This window comes from Centropristis striata, chromosome 7 (assembly GCF_030273125.1).
Source record: "Centropristis striata isolate RG_2023a ecotype Rhode Island chromosome 7, C.striata_1.0, whole genome shotgun sequence".
NCBI classification, from domain to species: domain Eukaryota; kingdom Metazoa; phylum Chordata; class Actinopteri; order Perciformes; family Serranidae; genus Centropristis; species Centropristis striata.
The window spans coordinates 2,847,039-2,870,324 of NC_081523.1; the positions used below are offsets into that span (position 1 = coordinate 2,847,039).

At 35.8% G+C, this 23,286-nt stretch overlaps 1 protein-coding gene across 1 annotated transcript in view; it reads left to right on the forward strand.

Moving 5' to 3' along the window:
• Positions 1-19,564, forward strand: part of hs3st1l2 (heparan sulfate (glucosamine) 3-O-sulfotransferase 1-like 2) — a 53,506-nt gene extending 33,942 nt beyond the window's left edge. Inside the window, exons 2-3 of the mRNA XM_059336911.1 lie at positions 13,413-13,862; positions 15,991-19,564. Of these exons, the coding sequence (XP_059192894.1) occupies positions 13,566-13,862; positions 15,991-16,656 (963 nt within the window). The 5' untranslated portion in view covers positions 13,413-13,565 and the 3' untranslated portion in view covers positions 16,657-19,564. The remainder of the gene's footprint in view (positions 1-13,412; positions 13,863-15,990) is intronic.
• Positions 19,565-23,286: the final 3,722 nt, after the last annotated feature.

Sequence of the window (23,286 nt, forward strand, 5' to 3'; positions counted from 1 at the left end):
CAGTTCATCGCTGCATGTCTTTTTGGTCATTTTGTGACCAAAAGAAAATGCAAAAAAGACACAAAATGACCCAAAAAAGAAACACAAAAGACATAAAAAAGACAAAAAAAAGATTTAAAAAACAAAACAAAACAAAAAAGACACAAAAAGACGTAAAATGACCAAAAAAATACAGAAAAACACAAAAAAAAAACACAAAAAAAAAGGCACAAACGATGTAAAATCATCAAAAAAGAAACAAAAAGACAAAAATAAAACACCAAAAAAAGACAATTAGTTTTTTTTTTATCTTGGTAAGAACCAAATAATCATCAGGTCACTCTGCTCGGGCCAGTTCATCACTGCTGGCAGCTTTACTTTATGTCTTTTGTACATTTTTTGTCTTTTTTGGTCATTTTGTGACCAAAAGAAAATGCAAAAAAGACACAAAATGACCCAAAAAAGAAACACAAAAGACATAAAAAAGACAAAAAAAAAAGATTTAAAAAACAAAACAAAACAAAAAAGACGTAAAATGACCAAAAAATACATAAAAAGACAAAAAAAAAAACACCAAAAAAAGGCACAAAAGATGTAAAATCATCAAAAAAGAAACAAAAAGACAAAAATAAAACACCAAAAAAAGACAATAAGGTTTTTTTTTATTATCTTGGTAAGAAACAAATAATCATCAAGTCACTCTGCTCGGGCCAGTTCATCACTGCTGGCAGCTTTAATTTTTATCTCTTTTGTACATTTTTTGTCTTTTTTGGTCATTTTGTGACCAAAAGAAGATGTAAAAAAGACACAAAATGGCCCAAAAAAGAAACACAAAAGACACAAAAAAGACACAAAAAGACGTAAAATGACCAAAAAATACATAAAAAGACAAAAAACAAAAACAAAAAAGGCACAAAAGATGTAAAACCATCAAAAAAGAAACAAAAAGACAAAAATAAAACACCAAAAAAAGACAATAAGGTTTTTTTTTTATCTTGGTAAGAAACAAATAATCATCAGGTCACTCTGCTCGGGCCAGTTCATCACTGCTGGCAGCTTTAATTTTTATCTCTTTTGTACATTTTTTGTCTTTTTTGGTCATTTTGTGACCAAAAAAAAGATGTAAAAAAGACACAAAATGACCCAAAAAAAAAAAGACACAAAATGACCAAAAAACAAACAAACACAAAAGACATAAAAAAGACAAAAAAGATTTAAAAAACATAACAAAACAAAAAAAGACAGAAAAAGACAAAAAAAAAGACACAAAAAGATGTAAAATGACCAAAAAATACATAAAAAGACAAAAAAAACACACAAAAGGCATAAAATCACCCAAAAAGGGCACAAAATATTATATATAATATATAATATAAATCATTGAAAAAAAGTTTGTGTTTATCTTGGTCTTTTGTCTTTTTGTCACTCTGCTCGGGCCAGTTCATCACTGCTGGCAGCTTTAATTTATCTTGTTTTAAGAGTTAATTTATTATTTTAGGCGTTCAACATGCTTATTTCTAGATTTAATAATCTGAATTGAGCCGTTAAACGACCGAAATAATCACCTGAGTCATCATTTAGATCAGAATATTTTTTTAAAACGGTGAAGAAAGTCGTACAAAATGTATGTTTATATCCCCAGAAAAGTTTCAAGTGCAGCAGAATTTGTGTCAGAGGACACGTTCTCACTCTAAAATCCACCGCTGTCTCATTCCCACTTCGTCAAGATTAAAAGTTCATTCGCCCAAAAATATTTGGGGGCAGAAAGGTGCGTTGTGTTTTATTTATGAGCAGCTGAGAGGCTGCTGCAGGGCATCATCCCCATTAGCATGGAGCCGGGGGTTCGTTACCGCGGAAACACAGTAAACAGGGACGGATTCAAACGAGTCAGGAGGAAGATGAGGAGGAGGAGGAGGAGGAGGAGGAGCAGAGAACAAAAGGTGAGGGTTGAAGAGGACGAGGAGAGGTGAGAGGGAGGACGGGAGGAGGGGAGGAGGTCGAGAGGTGGAAGAGAAACGACTCGACAGCGAGGGAATATTCAGCTACAGACGAGTCACCAGGGACTCACACAAGCACTTAACACACACACACACACACACACACACACACAGACAGACAGATACAGGCACACACATACATATACACACACACACAGACAGACAGACAGACAGACAGACAGATACAGGCACACACACACACACACAAACAGACAGATACAGGCACACACACACATATACACACACACACACACACACACACACACACACACACAAACAGACAGACAGATACAGGCACACACACACATATACACACACGCACACACACACACACACGCACACACACACAGACACACACACACACACACACACACACACACAGACACACACACACACACACACACACACACACACACACACACAACAGACAGACAGATACAGGCACACACACACATATACACACACACACGCACACACACAAACAGACAGACACACACAGACACACACACAGACACACACACACACACACAGACAGACAGATACAGGCACACACACACATATACACACACACACGCACACACACAAACAGACAGACAGATACAGGCACACACACACATATACACACACGCACACACACACACACACACGCACACACACACACACAGACACACACACACACACACACACACACAGACACACACACACACACACACACACACACACACACAAACAGACAGACAGATACAGGCACACACACACATATACACACACACACGCACACACACAAACAGACAGACACACACAGACACACACACACACACACATAAACAGACAGACAGATACAGGCACACACACATACACACACACACACACACACACACACACACACAGACAGACAGAAACCTCCCAGAAGATCTGCCTCTTTGTTTCAGTTTCTGTCACACACACACTAAGCGTACACACACACACACACTAAGCGTACACACACACACACACACTAAGCGTACCCCCTCCAGCCTGTGACTGGCACCAGTTTGCCTCTTCACATCAACCTGATGGCTGCAGGTGTTGTGATGTGGCGTCGCTCTGCCAGCAGCTCATGTAGACGAGGATGAGTTCATGTACGGGACATCTGACGCTGGACGAGTTCTCACAGGAAGATTTAAGTGACATACGGAGACGTTAGATACATCGGTACTGGCGACATGTTGAAATATACATTAACAAGAAACAGTCAGGGGCGCAGATGGGATCTTTGAACTGGGGGGACGAAGCTGTCAGCAAATGATTTCAACTCAATGAGTTATTTTTCCACTCCATGCCTGAACCACAATATGTTTTGTTCCAAAAAAGCGCCGGAGCATGACTTCTTCATGACGTCACGACGTAAAAACGAGGCAGCATCAAGCTCTGTTGGCTTTTTCAGAAGTTTTCATGCCCAATTTAATGCATCAGATTTTTCGAATTTTGCAGTGTGCATTCAGCATTTTTAATGCAATCTTTTGTGTTTACTGTTTTTTGTTTTTGTAATTTCTTTGTGTGATTTTATGTGTTTTTTGTAATTTTTTTTGTGTTCAAAATGTTGATCCAGTAAGTCAAAATGAAAATAATAATAATCAGGTCATATAGGTGAGGTGGTGCTGAAAAAAATGACACCAACATGTCATGGTAAATATTTTTAAGTGATTTGTATACAGGCAGAATGAAAAGGAGTCAAAAACAGACAAAATAGTCCCAAACTCCAAAAGGTTAAACATTTTTAAATGAGCTGTAGTGTAAACAACAACCAACATATTTACATAAATAAAAAGAAGTTTGTGCATGAAATTCCCAGTGCAGCCAAACAAATTAACTGACTTGAAGCTGACTCAATGAAGGACACAAAAACATCTCTCCTCCTTTATTACCCTGAACATACTGCTGGGAACTAGCGTTTCCATCAGGATTTTTTTTGTCAGAATTTTTTGCCCTAAAAGCCTAAATTTGGTGCCTCTCACACATTCTAATGCCACTATTCCATCTGAATCATTGCATATTTTTAATGAGTTATTGTAAAGTCGATAAGGGTTATTCTGTGTTTTATTTAAGGCTCTTATTTTGACAGTCATCTTGTAAATTCTGTGGTGGACTCTGCTAACACATCCATGTGCTCTTATTTCAAAAGCTACATGTGTTTGCTTTTATTTTGAAGGCGGGTCTAACACGTTATTACCGTAACACCTTATGGTGTGTTTAATTTATATTGAAAGTCGGAACTTGGAGCTTGGAACGTCGAAACTTCTGACATTCATGTAGACATTGAACGCACCATTAGCAGCTGGACTCTCTATGCTGCAATGTAAATTAATCTAGCTAACGAAACATCAATCCTGTTTTACCTGCAATGTTTGTTGCCTTATTTAGGGCCTGTTACATCAGCAGAAATATCATTTTCAGATTTATTTAAGCTCCCAAACAGGTGTGGAGCCAGACGAACATTCAGGGCTCAGCTGAAACCTCGGGGGGTCTGGAGGAAGCTCTCTCGGGGAGAGTTTCTTCCCATTTATACCAGCTATGTGCACCAATTTCCCAAGTCATTCAGATAATAACAAGCCTAAAATGTGCATCAACATTTGGGGAAAACATAATAAAAAAAAAATCCTCCTGTAGAGCCTACAACCTGTTTTATTTCTAATTGTTGTCATCACTCGGATAGCGGGGAAAAAACAAGTTAGGAGGATTCATTTTCACTCCTGCAGCCTGAAACGAGGCGTTCAATGCCCGATGTTATGTATATCATGAATTCATTTCTAAATGTTCCTTTCCTTTATTCTCCTTATATCTATTTTTACTGTAAAATAGTCAACTTGATAAAAACAGAAACCCTTTTTCAGCTTTGTGAGGAGCTTTTTGTGGCGTCTTCTCTTCTTTTTGTTGTTGTTTATTTCAACACAAACCACTGAACACACACTAGAGCAGCTGGAGCCAAAAGCTGCTTCTCCTCCATTTAGTCAGTTTTTACTAAGAGCATGATGGGAAAAACTGCTAAAAGAATCTAGTTGTACACTGTAAAAAATATTCTGTTTAATTTACGGTAAAATACCGGCAGCTGTGGTTGCCAGAACTTTACCGTAAAAAATACAGTGAGTGGGGTTTCTACTGTAAATTTAAATGTAAATATCAGCTAAACCTGTCATTTAGACTGAAAAATCACTTGCCATTTTATCCCTATTGTGTCTCTTTTTGGTCATTTTGTGTCTTTTTTTGATAATTTCATGTCTCTTTTGGTCGTTTTCTGTCTTTTTTTTGGTAATTTTGTGTCTTTTTAGATAGTTTTGTGTCTCTTTTGGTCATTTTGTGTCTTTTTTGATGGTTTTGTGTCTCTTTTGGTCGTTTTCTGTCTCTTTTTTTGGTCGTTTTGTGACTCTTTTGGTCATTTTAGGTCCTTTGTTAGGTCCTTTGGTCTGCTATTATTTTAGGGTAGTTATGTCCTTGTGACGTTATGGTATTTCTCCATTCATTTTAAATGAAAAATCTAATATTTTTTAAAGCAAAACTGTGTTTTCTAAAGTTTATGACAGAAAAAAGTAAAAGTTTTGTGCTATTCTTTGATTTACGGTAATTAAAAGTGTCTACTACGGTGATATTAAATTTTTAATTTCACGCCCTATTTCTGATATAATTTGACAGTGTTTTACTGTAATTTCTACAAACATTTTTTACAGTGTAGTCTTGTAAATAGTTTCCCTGATAGCTTGACAGTCTAAAATCTCAGTGTGAGACTAGAAACTCTAAACTCTTGTCTTTAGATGTTAGCTGATAGTTTTCCAGGAATCTTTTCCAAATCTTTTTAAAGTCTTCTGATGTATAGGGAGCATAACCGTAGGAACAAACGACATATGTGGTGGTTTTGTTGGAGGACTTCTTGTTATTGAACTATGGTGCATTAAGATGCTTGCACCACTTGGTTAAAGTTGGGAAACAAGACAAATGATGGCATTTATTTACTGGGAAACACAATCTTTTCCTGACCTTACCTGAACTGCTTTTATATACTGTATATGTAGAGAAAACGAGAAAAATGAATTTGCCTGGGGATGTAATAGAGGCAGTAATTATTTCCCCCCTCAATTGCAAAAAACACATGTAGTACAGTGTAATTTCTGTGAGAGAGGGTTTCTCTGAGGGAGGAAGAAAGAGCTGGTGTAACATTTGAACACTCAGTTTATCGTCAGGTTGTATATTTTTACAAAACAGTGACTGCAAGAATGAAAATAATATTGTTTTTCATGCCAACTCTGCAAATACACTGCAAAAAGCTGTGTCTAAAAACCAGATAAAACAGTAAATCTGAGGGAAATGATCTTGCTGCATGGACAGATAATTTACCTTGACAAGATTTATTTAATTACAATTGTTAAATCTAGAAATAAGCATGTTGAACACTTAAAGTTAAAGTTTATCTCTTTTGTACATTTTATCTTGTCTTGTCTTGTCTTTTTTGGTCATTTTGTGACCAAAAGAAGATGTAAAAAAGACACAAAATGACCCAAAAAAGAAACACAAAAGACATAAAAAAGACAAAAAAGATTAAAAAAAAAAAAAAAGACACAAAAAGACCCAAAAAAAGACACAAAAAGATGTAAAATGACCAAAAAATACACAAAAAGAAAAAAAAAGACAGAAAAGACAGAAAAATCACCCAAAATAAGGCACAAAAGATGTAAAATCATCAAAAAAGACACAAAAAGACAAAAAAAAACCACCAAAAAAAGACAATACGTTTTTTTTTTTATCTTGGTAAGAACCAAATAATCATCAGGTCACTCTGCTCGGGCCAGTTCATCACTGCTGGCAGCTTTAATTTATCTGGTTTTAAGAGTTAATTTCTAATTTTAAGTGTTCAACATGCTTATTTCTAGATTCAATAATCTTAATTTAATAAATCTTGTCAAGGTAAATTATCTGTCCATGCAGCAAGATCATTTCCCTCAGATTTACTGTTTTATCTGGTTTTTAGACCTTTTTTTGCAGTGTGACTGCAAGAATGAAAACAATATCGTTTTTCTCTGCAAATACAAAAACCGTGCTCGTCTGCCGGAGTTTGCACAAAACCAGAAACACGTTCTCCAACTAGAGCCTCTCCAGCCTCTGAGCTGCAGATGGTTTTAATTCAGTTTGGTTTTTACCACACTGACTGATGAAAGTATTCTGGTTTGGTTTGGTTTCCACTCGGAGCGAGTGACGACTGTGTGAGGTTAGAAGCCTGCTGGGGACGTCTTGAAATATTTTGGAAGTCATTTTCAGCAGCTTAAAAGTCTTTTTGATGCACTTTGTTTAAAGTTGTTAACCCTCTGAACCCCAACAAGCAGTTTGAGGGCTTTTTTCTGCTCTTTTTAACTCACTGTGGCCTTTTATTTCACTCATAGACTGTATATGATTTGACTGCAATATCTCAAAGTCCTGCAGCTCTATCTAACAGTTATGACATCATTAACAATGATGTTAACAATCGTTAAAAAAAAGAAAAAAGCAAGTTTCATTTCTCTGATAAATTATAATTTCTTCATTTGATTAAATGGAATTTAAATACACAACACTTTTCCAAGTGTCACGAATTTTGGAAAACATTTTTATTGAACTATTCACATTTTTGCAGCCTCTCCTGTCCTCTCCTCTCTGCTCTGTGTAAAGTGATTTTCAGTGAATATTTGTCACGTGTCAATCATGTCCTCAGTGTCTCTGAGGAGCAGAATTTAATGTTTTTAACAGGATCTGATTATTACAATGACTTTGACAGAAATATCACAATTTTAAGCTTCGTTTGTGGCTTTTTCGAACGAAAACTTTTGTAACTTGTGATCCGTTCAAGGGTATATTATAAATATTGTTATCTGGCCGCATTACAGTAATGAATTTGTAAATCAAAAATATGTTAAAAAATGTAGAAAATATTATTTTTTAGCACAAAACAATGAATTGTGCCTCGTTATGGCTATATTGTTCATTCATATAAAAGTGAAATATATTTAGTTTAACCCTTTATCGGGCGAAGAACTATATTTGGTAACTTCAGTGGATATCAAAATGTCTCTCTGTGAGGTCATAGAACCACATGGATTTGTAATATTTAGAGAAAAAAGTTGCTAATTTACTAGATTAAAGTGGCAAATCTACAAGAAAAGAAGTTGCAGATTTAAGAGATTTAAAGTGGTGAATCTGTGAGTAAAAAGTCGCAGATTTACGAGAAAAAAATGAAAAAAAACAACAACTTTTTTTCTTGCAGATTCATCACTTTAATTCTCATAAATCTGCACATTTTTTTCTCGTAGATTTGCCACTTTAATCTCGTAAACTCTTTTCTCAAATGATTTTTTACACATTCTGGCAGTATGTAATATCCTCAAATATTCTTTTGAAATTTGGAATTTGCAAGTATTTCAATGAGCTATTAATGTCCTATTAAGGGTTAATAAAGCATGTCCTTATAATCTTCACAGACAGAACTTAGACTGGCTTCATGAAAATCACCTGAAAAGCTCTTTGAACTATAACAGCTTAAAAAAATCAACTTGTCTGATAAAGCAGCAGACAAGAAGGCCAATTATTATAATATTTAAACATTTAAATGTGCCTCCACACCCATAAGAGCCACATAAACAAACACCAAACAGGACTCTACATGAAGCGGTGCTCAGCCATCGAGGGAGGTGGAGGCTGCAGCAGCGATGACGCCAGCGTCTCCAGGCCGGGGGTAGCACAGAGGGCCGGGGGCCACGGCTCCCTGGAGGGCCAATTAACGCTCCACTACAGGAACAACGTGAGACAGGGTTCCACTGTTACACTAATTAATAACTCTGTCGCATCAGGGCGGCTTTGACACAATAACAACAGTAACAACAATAACAGGAACAGAAGAACAAGAGAACAAGAGGACAAGAGGCGTTCGTGTTGTTTTTTTTTTGCTGCCAAGTTCCAACTGTGTGAAAGAAATCCTCACGAAATGTTTTCAAACATTTTTTATGTTGGTGTTGTATTTCCTGACTTATCTTATCTTATTTTCCTAACTTATTATTTGATGAACAACATATAAACACCTTCTAATGCACAACATACTGACTGTGTGTTTGAAAGATACAAAATTATTTTAAAAAGACACAAAATGACAGAAAAAAAACTAAATTACTTAAAACAGAAACAAAATGATCAAAAAAAGACACAAAATGACCAAAAAAGCCCCCAAATTTTTTTTTTAAAAGACACAAAATTATTTTAAAAAGACACAAAATGACACAAAAAAAGACACAAAATGACCAAAAAAGACACAAAATGACAGAAAAAAAACTAAATTACTTTAAAAAAAGAAACAAAATGACCAAAAAAAGACACAGAATTAACTTTAAAAGAGTTGTTAGAACCACCAGATTACATTGGAAAATCACATATTTTAACATTTGAGGCTTATTAGAGCCACCAAATAATAATTTCCATTGGAAAAACACCAATTTAACAAAAGCGTAGTGATAAAAAAAGGGTTTTTATTCCAAAAGTAAGAAATGGAAACAAAGAAATTAGGACCTATGATGATCAACTGCAAGTTAATTGAGGAAAACCTGGAATACTGAATGATGAAATTAATTTATTGCAAAGATATAGAATATTAAAACTCAGCCGGGTCACTTTAGGCCCATGTTGTGCATCAAAGGGTTAAAATACAGTTTATTGTAGAAAGAAACTATAAAAACAGGCATTAAAGTCAGAATTTGATATTTCAGACCCAATGGATCAAATGTTACAAAAGTTTCCATTACAAAAAGTCACCAAAACAAAGCTTACATTTTGGGACATTTCCGTTAAAGTCACTTTATTCTACATGTCCCATTTAAAATGTCTCCAAAAATAAACTGTTTATAATAACCAGATCCTGTTAAAAACATTAAATTCTGCTCCTTGTCTCCTGCTGAGACAAACGGTCAAATATTCACTGAGAATCTGTTTACACAGAGCTGAGAGGAGAGGATTTGTAGGCACTTGCAAAAGTGTTGTATATATAAATTAAATTTTATTCCAATTTTTAAAAACATTTTTTATCAGATATTTAACTTTTCCTTTAAAAAAAAGAAGAAAGATTTATGTCATTCTAATTATGTTATTCTACATTTTTTTTTACTTTTTCCACTTGCCATGATTGTGCTGATTCCATAAAGCTGTAGGACTTAAATATTATACATATATGTGTGTGTGTGTATATATATATATATATATATATATACATATAACAAGTTTGATATGATTGTCTATCCCTGCAAGAAATCAAAGAAGACTCTTGAGTGACATTCTTGCTCCACACCGCTGCAGAAAATAAAAGTTCCTGCAGAATAAATCCTGTCGTACTGAAACAAACAGCTCCTTTCTTATCAACTCATTAATGTTTCACAGTAACACTGTGAGCTGCTTCTGCTCTGTGGTGGAGCACATGGGGCTTTGTGTGCCTTGCTCAAGGGCAAGTCATTCTTCTAACCCTCTGGAGTTTGAATCCTTTTCATTCTGCCTGTATATAACACTTAAAACAATGTTTACCACGTCATGTCGGTATCTTTTTTTATCAGGACAACCTCACCTTTATGACCTGATCATTATTTTTTCACTTTGACTTACTGGATCAACACTTTGAACCCAAAGAAACACAAGAAAATGATGCAAATGTGGACACAAGTTGCATATAAGAAGTAAAATGTGAGTTTTATATGAATGGCACTTTACCGTGTTGTGTGTGGAAGGTCCCTTTAATTACTTTCTTTGGTAATTTTGTGTCTTTTTTTAATACATTTGTGTGTGTTTTTTAAATAATTTTGTGTCTTTTCTTAAAAATGTTGTGTCTTTTTCGGTAATTTTGTTTCTTTTTTAAGTAATTTAGTTTTTTCTGTCATTTTGTGTCTTTTTTTTTGGTAATTTTTGTATCTTTTTTAAATAATTTTGTGTCTTTTTTAAAATAATTTTGTGTCTTTTTAAATAATTTTGTGTCTTTTTTAAAAATCGTTTTGTGTCTTTTTTAAATTTTTTATTTTTATTTTTTGGTCATTTTGTTTTCTTTTTTTAAAATTAGTTCGTTTTTTCTGTCATTTTGTGTCTTTTTTAATAATTTTGTATCTTTTTTAAATAATTTTGTGTCTTTTCTTAATTTTGTATCTTTTTTAAATAATTTTGTGTCTTTTTAAATAATTTTGCGTCTTTTATTTGGTAATTCTGTGTCTTTTTTGGTCATTTTGTTTCTTTTTTAAGTTAATTAGTTTTTTTCTGTCATTTTGTGTCTTTTAAAAAAATAATTTTGTGTCTTTTTTGGTAATTCTGTGTATTTTTGGTCATTTTGATATTAACCTCCAGCTGTATATATTATATATATATATTATATATGAATACAGATGCTTGACTATACAAGATATACATACAATAGATAATATACTAAGAGTATAAGAAGATGCAAATAAGTAGAATGTGCAAAAGGACAAGAAGTTGCGTATCAGAAGTAAAATGAGGATAAAACATCTAGTTCTATATTTTTATACTAAATATATTTGACCTTATCTCCGGTTTTATTTGATATATATCATCATCAAACAAAAACTGGCCTCATGGAGTTTAAAGCCAGTATTTTAGAGGGAAGTTGATGGAAACACACTGCTTCGTTTTTAAACCATGACATCATGAAGAAGTCATTTGATTTGATAATGTGTGTGATAGTGTGATTGGTGACTCCAAAGGGTTAAAGAGACTCTGAATAAACATGTTGTGACCTTAAAAACTGCTTGATCACAGGTTTGATTCATTGCATTTGCTGCTCAGTCTTGGATGAAGAGCAGTTGATTATTTTATTTTTTGTGTTTTTATCTGTTTTTTTAATTTTCTGTGTTTTTTGTTATTATATGTGTTTTTTGTTAAAAAAAAAAAAAAAAAAGAAGGTGTTTTTTATGTGTTCTGTGTGCCTTTATTGGTAATTTTGGCGTGTTTTTGTGTGTTTTTTGTATTTTTTGTTTGTTTTGTTTGTTTTTATCTGTTTTGGGTTTTTTTAATTCAATTTTTCTGTGTTTTTTGTTATTTTATGTTTTTTGTTTGACAGGTTTGATTCATTGCATTTGCTGCTCAGTCTTGGATGAAGAGCAGTTGATTATTTTAAAGTATTTGTGTGAATAAATGTGTTTTCTCACCAAAGTGCATGAGAAATGTTGCAGCATTGAGTGTCTCCTCTCCTGTAGAACTGGTTGAGCTGGTCTCAGAGGGTGTTGGTGGTCCTCGGGGGCCCCTCACCCTCATAACAGCATTAATTTTCAATGCATCTCCTCTCCGCGCGCTTTAGATGTAGATTAATATTTCAATATCTTCTGGCCATAATCACATCACAGCCCTATATTCTGAGCTGAAAACCACGACTGGGACTTTGTAAAATGGCACATTAGAGAGCAGACGTACAGTATGAAGCTACAGCAGCAAAGAAAGAAAGAAACAGGTCAGATTTTTCTGTGCAGAACGTTTGGTGACTGTATTTGGTTTGGCTGCACTGCAAAGACCACAACACACACAAACTAAAGATAAAAATCAAGCTGCAAGCTCAAGCTTCTTTTTTTAACATTTAAAAAGCAACTTTTTTTGGCCTTTTTTTATTTAAACATAACTTTATAACTGATTATTACATAACATATTTCTGCATTTCTGCAAGCGGAAGATCAAAAAACATGCACAGGTTTAAAACACAGCCAAATAAAATACACACAAATACTACTTTATTTTTTAACACTGGGCCTGTGATAGAAAAACCAGGTGTGTAGAACCTGATAATGTAATAAATTCCCGATACCTCGTTTGTGAAAAACGTGTGAAAAGTGAATAAATATTCAACTTTGACCTGTTGGTGGCGCTAGAGCTCTTGAGCTAGAGTTGATACACAGTATCACCACTTGAACCCAAGTAATGGGTGGTCTGCTGTTACATTATTACAATATTGAGGAATTATTACATTATCAGGACTTGGGAAATGAAGGCTAACCTGATAATGTAATAACCTCCATTAATGTTATACTTTATTACATTATTGGTAAAAAGTGTATTACATTACCGAGAAGTTATTACATTATCAGGTTCTACAAGGTGGAAAAATTATAAATGCTGCTGATAAACAAGCAATAGGTGATCCTCTTGAATATAAATCAAATTTCACAAACTCAGAAAGATACAAAAATCAAGCTGCGGGCTAAAATTCCTCTTTTTTTGACATTTTTACTGATGTTTTCTTTTCAAATATAACTTCATACAACTTAGTGTATATCAGATTTGATGCCATATGCTGAGAATATGCATTTTTACAATTTTTTTCTGATTTAAAAAAAATATTTTTACTCTTAAAGACTAAAGTTGTATCATGAAACAGCAAAAATTGACAACAATCTTTGTTTTTTTTCACAGGTTGTCCAGGTGAAGAGCCTCCTGCTGACTGACAACAACAGTGTGTTCATGAGTGTGTGCACATAACCTCCATCCACCCCTGCCTGTGTGTGTGTGTGTGTGTGTGTGTGTGTGTGTGTGTGTGTGTGTGTGTGTGTGTGTGTGTGTGGCACCATGCTGTGGACGGTGGTTCTGGCTCTGCTGGTTCTTCTGCTGCTGCAGACTCAGCTGTCTGTCTGCTTAAGGGAATTACGCAGCGGGGGCTCCAGCTCCCCTGCCTTCACCTCTTCATCCTCCTCCTCCTCCTCTTCCTCCTCCTCCTCCTCTTCATCCTCCTCCTCCTCCTCCTCCTATAATGCCACCCAGCAGCGGCTGCCCGGGGCCATCATCATCGGCGTGAGGAAGGGCGGCACCAGAGCGCTGCTGGAGATGCTCAACCTGCACCCAGACGTGGAGGTGGCCAAGGCCGAGGTAAAAAACAACACTCTCCAATATATATATATATATATATATATATATATATATATTTATATATATATACTACTATACTGACCTACTGAGTCTAACTTCAGGAACTAACAAAGGGTTAAAGAATGGGCCTCAAACTCGCGGCCCGCGGGCCAATTGTGGCCCTCGTGATGATATTTTGTGGCCCCCACCTTGATATGAAAGTTTAATGTGAGTTTTATATGAATGGCACTTTACCATGTTGTGTGTGGAAGGTCCCTTTAATTACTTTTTTTGGTAATTTTGTGTCTTTTTTTTGGTAATTTTGTGTCTTTTTTAAATCATTTTGTGTCTTTTTTGGTCATTTTGTGTCTTTGTTTTGGTCATTTTGTTTCTTTTTTAGGTAATTTAGTTTTTTTCTGTCATTTTGTGTCTTTTTTGGTCATTTTGTGTCTTTCTTTAATAAATTTGTGTGTTTTTTTAAATCATTTTGTGTCTTTTCTTAAAAATGTTGTGTCTTTTTCGGTAATTTTGTGTCTTTTTTTGGTCATTTTGTTTCTTTTTTTGGTCATTTTGTTTCTTTTTTTAAATAATTTTGTGTCTTCTTTAAATAATTTTGTGTCTTTTTTTGGTCATTTTGTATCTTTTTTGGTAATTTTGTATCTTTTTTAAATCATGTTGTGTCTTTTTTTAATAATTTTTTATTTTGGTCATTTTGTTTCTTTTTTAAGTTAGTTAGTTTTTTCTGTCATTTTTTAATAATTTTGTATATTTTAAAAAAAAATTCTGTGTGTTTTTTTTTTAAATAATTGTGTGACTTTTAATTTTGTGTCTTTTTCGATAATTGTGTGTCTTTTTGAATAATTCTGTGTCTTTTTTGGTCATTTTGTTTCTTTTTTAATTTAATTCGTTTTTTCTGTCATTTTGTGTCTTTTTTGGGTCATTTTGTGTATTTAAAAGAAATAATTTTGTGTCTTTTTTGGTAATTCTGTGTGTTTTTGGTCATTTTGTTTCTTTTTTAAGTTAATTCGTTTTTTTTCTGTCATTTTGTGTCTTTTTTTAGTAATGGTATGTCTTTTTTTTTGTCATTTTGAGACTACCTCCAACTGTATATATTATATATATTATATATGCATATAGATACTTGACTATACAGGATATACATACAATAGATAATATACTAAGAGTATAAGAATATGCAAATAAGTAGAATGTGCAAAAGGACAAGAATATTGTATAAATATAATATCAATATGATTAATATTAACACATATCACATATGATGTGAAGTAAATGTTCCAGTATTTGGAGAGTTGAACAGGTGAACAGTGCAGAAAGTGACAGTAGGAAACTTGAACTGATAAAGGTAAAACTGTTTGGGGTGATCGTGTCCCTCCAGGTGAACTCTCTCCTGATGGATGCAGGGAGGCAGACAGAGAACGAGAACAAAGTCACTCAGTTTATATTCGGTTTACAGTGAACTCACATGATGATGAGCGATGACAGGCTCGTCCTAAAGAAGCTGCACAGAGAAATCCTGATCAGGGTAGCTGGAGGTGAAGACTCAGAGAACAGAGAAGAGATCAGGTCGGACAAGACGGGAACTAAATGAAAAGAGTCTCAGAGAAACATTTCCTGTCCCGACACGTTCTGTCAGTGAAGAGCTTCCTGTTATTATTAGACACGTTTCATACGGCTCAAGGTGCTCCACACACTGCAAAAAAGCCAACTTGTGGTCAACTTTTAGTCATTTTGTGGTCAATTTGGGTCAATTTTAGTCATTTTGTTTCTTTTTTTGTCATTTTGTGTCTTTTTTGGTCATTTTGTGTCTTTTTTTTGTCATTTTGTGTCTTTGTTTGGTCATGTTGTGTCATTTTTTGGTCAAATTGGGTCTTTTTTACTGGTTTAGCACATGATAATAATACTAATAATTAAATAAGCACATAAAGCTATGGTCAGTAGGTCAATTATACTCAAAACAAGATAATTAAGATATTATTGATAGATATAAGAAGAAAATACTTGGTAAGCTTCATGTTTTTTGCAGTACAATGTGGATTTAGAAACTGTATTTGCTCCTTTCGAAGACAGAAGAAGTGACACATGTTCCTCCTTTCCTCTGTCATTAACTCTTCTCCTGTCTCTCCGTCAGGTTCACTACTTTAACCTGGAGGAGCACTACCGCCGTGGCCTGGCCTGGTACCGGGCCCAGATGCCCTTCACCCTGCCGGGCCAGCTGACGGTGGAGAAGACCCCCGGCTACTTCGCGGCCCCTCTGGTCCCCGCTCGCATCTGGGACATGAACCCGGCCGTCCGCCTGCTGCTCATCGTCCGGGACCCGGCGGAGCGGCTGGTGTCCGACTACACCCAGGTCCTCCACAACCGGCTGACCCGCCACAAGCCCTACCAGCCGCTGGAGGAGCTGCTGATCCAGGAGGGCCACATCGACCCCGGATACAAGGCCCTGCAGAGGAGCCTGTACCACCAGCACCTGGCCCGCTGGCTGGAGCTCTTCCCCCGGGAGCAGATCCACGTGGTGGACGGGGACGCGCTCATCCGGGACCCCTTCCCCGAGCTGAGGAAGGCCGAGAGGTTCCTGGACCTGCCGCCCAGAATCAGCCCCGACAACTTCTACTACAACAGCACCAAGGGCTTCTACTGCCTGCTGTCGGCCGGACACGACAAGTGCCTGGACGAGTCCAAGGGCCGGCCGCACGCGCCGCTCAGCAGCCAGGCCTTCAGGAAGCTCTGCCGCTACTTCAGGAAGCCCAACAAGTTGTTCTTTGAGATGGTCGGGAGGTCGTTTTCCTGGTGCTGATCCAGGAAGAACGGATCAAAACTAACTGTGGCGACAGAACACGATGCATTCAGGGACACGCGAGGGGGGGGAAAGAAAGAAAACTGTGGTTTGTGTGATTTTCTAGGTAGATGGAAAGATGTTAGTTCAGTCATAAACATTTCTTGTTGTCGATACCGACTCGATACTGGAATGTCCTGCTGCCCCCGCGACCCGGCCGAAGCAGAAGAAAATGGATGGATGGATGGATTAGGGTTGTCACGATACTAACATTTTCAACTTGATACCGATACTAGGGTTGCCAAAAGTATCCATACTCAAAAAAGTATCGATACTAAAACGTTGTATCTGGATACGATACTCATTTTCAAAAGTATCGATACCTAGCCAAGGAATGAACACTTAAGTTAAGTTATTGTTATTTTTTTTTTATCAAGCTTGCCTAATATTGTGCACAGCATACAACCTCAAAATATTGTTCTAATTGTTATTGTTTATTGTATTTATTTATTTTTTGCACTACCTCAGACCTGAAGCTTGTTATCATAGTTGCAGTTTCTTTTTGCACAACTGTTTTTTATTATAAATATTTAACCTGTGGTTCTGTTCATTTTTATGTTGGTATCGGTTGGTGAAAATTTTAATATCGTGACAACCCTAACTGATACTCAGGAAAATATTCGATACTCGATACCATTTTTGATACCACCAGGATAAAAACAAAGACCCCAAAATGTAACAGACATATTTTTATTAACAAGAAAAATGCAACATGTAAAAATGAACAGAACCACAGATTAAATATTTATAATAAAAAACAGTTGTGGAAAAAGAAACTGCAACTATGATAACAAGCTTCAGGTCTGAGGTAGTGCAAAAATATATAAATACAATAAACAATAACAATTAGAACAATATTTTGAGGTTGTATTATTGTATTTCAACAAATAATTTGATGATCTTTTAGTTTTTTTTCATGCAAAACATGACATTTCAGAGGGAAGTATTATAGTTTTTACTCCACTGTGTTTATCTGAGGGCTGTAGTTGCTTTTCAAATTGATTTTTTTGCACCCAAAACATATAAAAATGTAAAATTACAGCTCAAAGTAGTAGTCTGTTAATCAACTGATAGAAAATAAGTGATTATAAGCAACTAATTGGATGATCTTTTAGTTGTTTTTCATGCAAAACATGACATTTCAGACAAAAATGCAACATGTAGAACTGAACAGAACCACAGGTTAAATATTTATAATAAAAAACAGTTGTGCAAAAAGAAACTGCAACTATGATAACAAGCTTCAGGTCTGAGGTAGTGCAATAAATAAATAAATATAATAAACAATAACAATTAGAACAATATTTTGAGGTTGTATGCTGTGCACAATATTAGGAAAGCTTGATAAAAAAACAAAAGAATAGCTTAACTTAAGTGTTCATTCCTTGGCTAGGTATCGATACTTTTGAAAATGAGTATCGTATCCAGATACAACGTTTTAGTATCGATACTTTTTTGAGTATGGATACTTGTGACAACCCTAGGATGGATACCTACTCAGGTAGAACTGTGAGCAGCAGGTGGAGAACTTGAACTGCTCGTGTTGAACCTTTACTGGTGCCTCCTGGGACGAACTCTTGACGGAGCTACGACAACTGTGCCATACGCAAAGTTTGAAACTGGAAACTAACTGCTCGTTAGTGCTCGTTGTTCATGGGGTTGTTAACCCTTCATCAGGCAAAGAACTATATTTGGTAACTTCAGGCAATATTTCGAGAAAAAAAGTTGCAAATTTACTAGATTAAAGTGGCAAATCTACAAGAAAAAAAGTCGCAGATTTAAGAGATTTAAAGTGGCAAATCTGCACGAAAAAGTCGCAGATTTACGAGAAAAAAGTGGGGAAAAAGCAACTTTTTTCTCCCAGATTCACCACTTTAACCCTTAATAGGACACTCATTGAAATACTTGCAAATTCCAAATTTCAACCCTAGAGAATATTGGAGGATATTACATACTGCTAGAATGTGTAAAAAAAAAACATATGAAAATAATATTTTGAGAAAAAAGTTTACGAGATTAAAGTGGCAAATCTACGAGAAAAAAATGCACAGATTTATGAGATTTAAAGTGGTGAATCTGCGAGAAAAAAGTTGCTTTTTTCCCACTTTTTTTCTCGTAAATCCGCAACTTTTTTCGCGCAGATTTGCCACTTTAAATCTCTTAAATCTGCGACTTTTTTTCTTGTAGATTTGCCACTTTAATCTAGTAAATTTGCCACTTTTTTCTCGTAAATCTGTGACTTTTTTCACGCAAATTTACCACTTTAAATCTCTTAAATCTGCGACTTTTTTTCTCGTAGATTTGCCACTTTAATCTAGTAAATTTGCCACTTTTTTTCTCGTAAATCTGTGACTTTTTTCGCACAGATTTACCACTTTAAATCTCTTAAATCTGCAACATTTTTTCTTGTAGATTTGCCACTTTAATCTAGCAAATTTGCAACTTTTTTCTCGAAATATTACCTGAAGTTACCAAATATAGTTCTTTGCCCAATAAAGGTTTAAAAGAAGATGTGCAGAAGTTAGAGAGACGTAGAAATAGTGATGAAAAGATGGTCGGATTAATGAATTGTTGCACTATGAACTCTTAAATGCATTTTTTTTTTTAAAAAGTCAACTGAGGTTCAATGTAGACGATTTGATTTTTTTATCAACAGCTGTAACATGTTTGTGTCTTAGTAAAAAAAATGTTTTTATCCTCTTTATTTCATTCTTTTGTTACTTTAGAAGGCTGACTTTTAGAGTCACAATCTCAAGCTTTTGAAAGTAGCTTCTCGTTTTTTGGTTCTTTTCCTTTCAAGGCCATGTAGAACTATCTCCAGTTTGTGTTTTTTTAAGACGTCCTTCTAATAAAAGTGTTGAGTCCTCCAGTCTCCTGTTGCTCCCCGTCAGCTTCCAGGTTTTATGGCTTTAGAAACATCAAACAGGAAGACACAGAGAGGCTGACAGCTCTCTGAGAGCCTCTCTATGAAGATGTTCTCTGTCAGCGTCTATCTAACGTGTTCTTTGCATTGAGGATCAAAGGACGCCTGCGTCTCTTTTCATCGTGAAGGTATTTCTGTCGAGGCGTTACCTCCAGTTTCACCACCACACTGGAACAAATCACACCTGTGGGTCACCTGGAGGCCTGTCTGAATCCTCTCTCTCTCTTCAGAACCAGAAGTTCCTTTAGTTCATCTGGAGGGTCGACATGAGAAAGTTTAAATTAGAGGATTAGAGGAGAAGAGGGCTGATATTCACACAGACATTACTTTAGTTTAATGAGTCTCTGTGTCTCCTCTGTGTACCTTTAGCATCTGTATGCACCAAGATTTCCATTAACCCTTAATAGGACACTCATTGAAATACTTGCAAATTCCAAATTTCAACCCAAGAGAATATTGGAGGATATTACATACAGCCAGAATGTGTAAAAAACATACAGACCCGGGGGAGGGGGGTAATATTTTGAGAAAAAAGTTTATGAGATTAAAGTGGCAAATCTACAAGAAAAAAAGGTCGCAAAAGTTGCTTTTTCCCCTACTTTTTTCTCGTAAATCTGCGACTTTTTTCGCGCAGATTTGCCACTTTATATCTCTTAAGTCTGTGACTTTTTTTCTTGTAGAATAGCCACTTTAATCTAGAAAATTTGCAACTTTTTTCTCAAAATATTAAATATCGAAATATTATATTATTATCATACTGATTGGTCAGATGTCATGGTGTCACTGTCTGTGACGTAGTCTGATCTTTGCTGAGTAGCTGGAAGAAATCCATGTGGTTCTACGACCAAACAGAGACACGGGGACCCAGTTTATATATCCACTGAAGTTACCAAATATAGTTCTTTGCCCGATAAAGGGTTAACTCCATTGTAAACCTAATATAAGATGCCAAGATTAAGGGGCTTAAAATAGTGTGAACTAGGGCTGCATCTAACGATTATTTTAATAATCAATTAATCTGTTTTTTCGATTAGCCGATGAATCGGATAAAATAAGCATTAGTTTCCAACCCTTTATTCCAAAAACAGAACTGAACATTCTTATACTTTGCATTGCAATTATTACCATCATTGTAGTAAGTGCAAGTTAAGTTCATTTATACACATTTAAACACAGATTAAGATGACCAAGTGCAATAAAATAACTTGGATGAAATCAAAAAGTACAACACACACAAATATATTTGTCGACAATAACCGATATGGGACAAAGACCAGAATATAAACATGACAACAGATTGAAAAATGAATGGGTCTTTAGTCTTGTAGATTATCCCAGCCTGCTTTACTGCTGTTATTAACGAGCTAATGCTAGCTCGTCATGCTTGTCAAGCTGGATAAGGAATAAACAGCAGCAGCAGAAGAGCTACTGGAGGAACGTTACCTTCCTCACTTTAAAACACAACACACACCTTGGAGGATTTAGGTCTTACTGCCTCCAACATGTCGCAAAGCAACGTTACTCCATCTGCTCTTCCCTTCTTTATACTGGCTTGATCGGTGATCAGGGGCAGCTAAGTGAACATCTCTATTTGATCAAATAATCATCTAGTATTATTCTCAATAACTTTAAATGATTCCTTGACACAGAAAATGTAGATTTTGACACCAAGATTGACCTTCTGAGTGGCTTGGAAGATATATTGGTTCTCATAGACTTTATATGGCTGACATCTCCGTCCTGCAAACTTGATGAAGTGGCTCCCATCAAAAATCAAAGGATTGGAGAGCATGTGGGAAAAATGTGGAGCTTTTGTTCGACATGTCTTCATTCTTCTCAAATTTTGAAAAGTGGAAAACAACAAGTATTTTTGGGACGTTTTTGTCTTCTAACAAGAGGAAGATGTTTTCAGGGTTGCCCAAAGGTTAAAGAAACATTTCTGGATTATTACCTTGAACATTGTCTCTGTTTTGTGGTGTGTCTGAGAAGAGAATGTGAGCTGAAGGCTGACCTCTGGCTGTCCCCCTCCCTCCGTCCTCCAGAGGAAGATTGTAAAGACAGAGAGAGAGAGAGAGAGAGAGAGAGAGAGAGAGAGAGAGAGAGAGAGAGAGAGAGAGATGTAAGAATAAATAAATGACTGTGGCTCTTTGAAGATGTGAGGCTGTTTCATGTGTTCCCACTGAGGCTCACACTCATGTGGACAAAACATCTCCTGATGTCCCATTTAATCAGAGACGTCTTCCTTCATGTGTCGCTTCTTCACTTTGCTGCAGTTTCAGAACCAACTTCTGTCTCGGAGTCATTCTCAGATTAATCTGCAGGATTCTGTGTTGGTGTCACGTTTTATGGTGTTTCTGCTGCACTCTCAGTCAAACAGCAGCTGGATCCTAAAGTCAAGGAAGGATCCTCAAACAGCTGGATTTGAAGGATTCTACATCATCAACATCCGTCGGAGGACTGTCCCAACGTCCAGGATCATCCAGAGGACAGAGTCCTTCTTTTGTTACCCATAATGCAACATGGTCTCACAGAAATCCGTGAAATAGCCACGGATTTCGCTACAATGCAAGTTAATGACATATCCCGTGGCTATTGGTTTGTTCCAAGTCACGTGACTTTCAACGTTTCGGCAGTCAGAACAAAAAACATGGCGGACAGTTCTCTCATTTTTAGTGAAAAAATTAATATTTTTACTTTGTTTCTGCATAAAAATGGATTTTGATCACATTTCTAGCGAGAAATATATGTTTTATTTTCTAAATATTCACTCAATGAATGTACATAATCACTTTGTGGTGAAGATCTCGCCAGAAAAATATGACTGTCATTAACTTGCATTGTAGCGAAATCCGTGTCAGTTTCGCAGAAATTTGAGCGATTCCGTGGCTATTCCACAGATTTTGAGTTAAGCGAAATCTGTGGCTATTTCACGGATTCCTGTGAGACCATGTTGCCATAATGCCTTGCACACTCCGATTTACCGGGAGGTTTTAAAAATGGCGAGCGAAGAAACAGCACTGCAAAAAAAAAGAAAAGTTGGGTGAACTCAAAATTTCGTTGGACAATTAAACTAAATATTTTAAGTTTTGTTTTGGAGTTTGCTCAAAATTCAGATTTTTGTCAAATTAACTGTAAATTGTACTAACTTATAATTTTACATTGTAATAACTTTTAATCCTTACTTCTGCTAACTTCTGCAATGTGCTGAATTGGCACGATTGTAACGCCGCTATGAAATGTCAGCTAATGTTGCGACCACAATTTTGAGTTAGCATTGATACGCTAATGGCTACTCTTGTAGCTGTAACAAGCAGCGCCGCTAGCATCAGTTAGCCGCTAGCATCAGTTAGCTGCTAGCATCAGTTAGTCGCTAGCATCAGTTAGCCGCTAGCATCAATTAGCCACTAGCATCAGTTAGCCTCTAGCTTTCGCTAATGGCCAAATTTCACCACTTTCCCGCATTTCCCAACAAAGAAATAAGAGTTATCAGAACTATTGTCCCTTGTTTTGAACCCCAACTTAAAGATATAAGTAACAACAACTCACCAACTTGTTTTTGAGCAGACAACTGGCTTCCTTTGTTGTGCTAACTTACATTATTGCCCTAAATATCAGTAATTTATGTTTCCAAGTTTTACCAAATTAAATCACTGTTTTAGGCCAAAAAA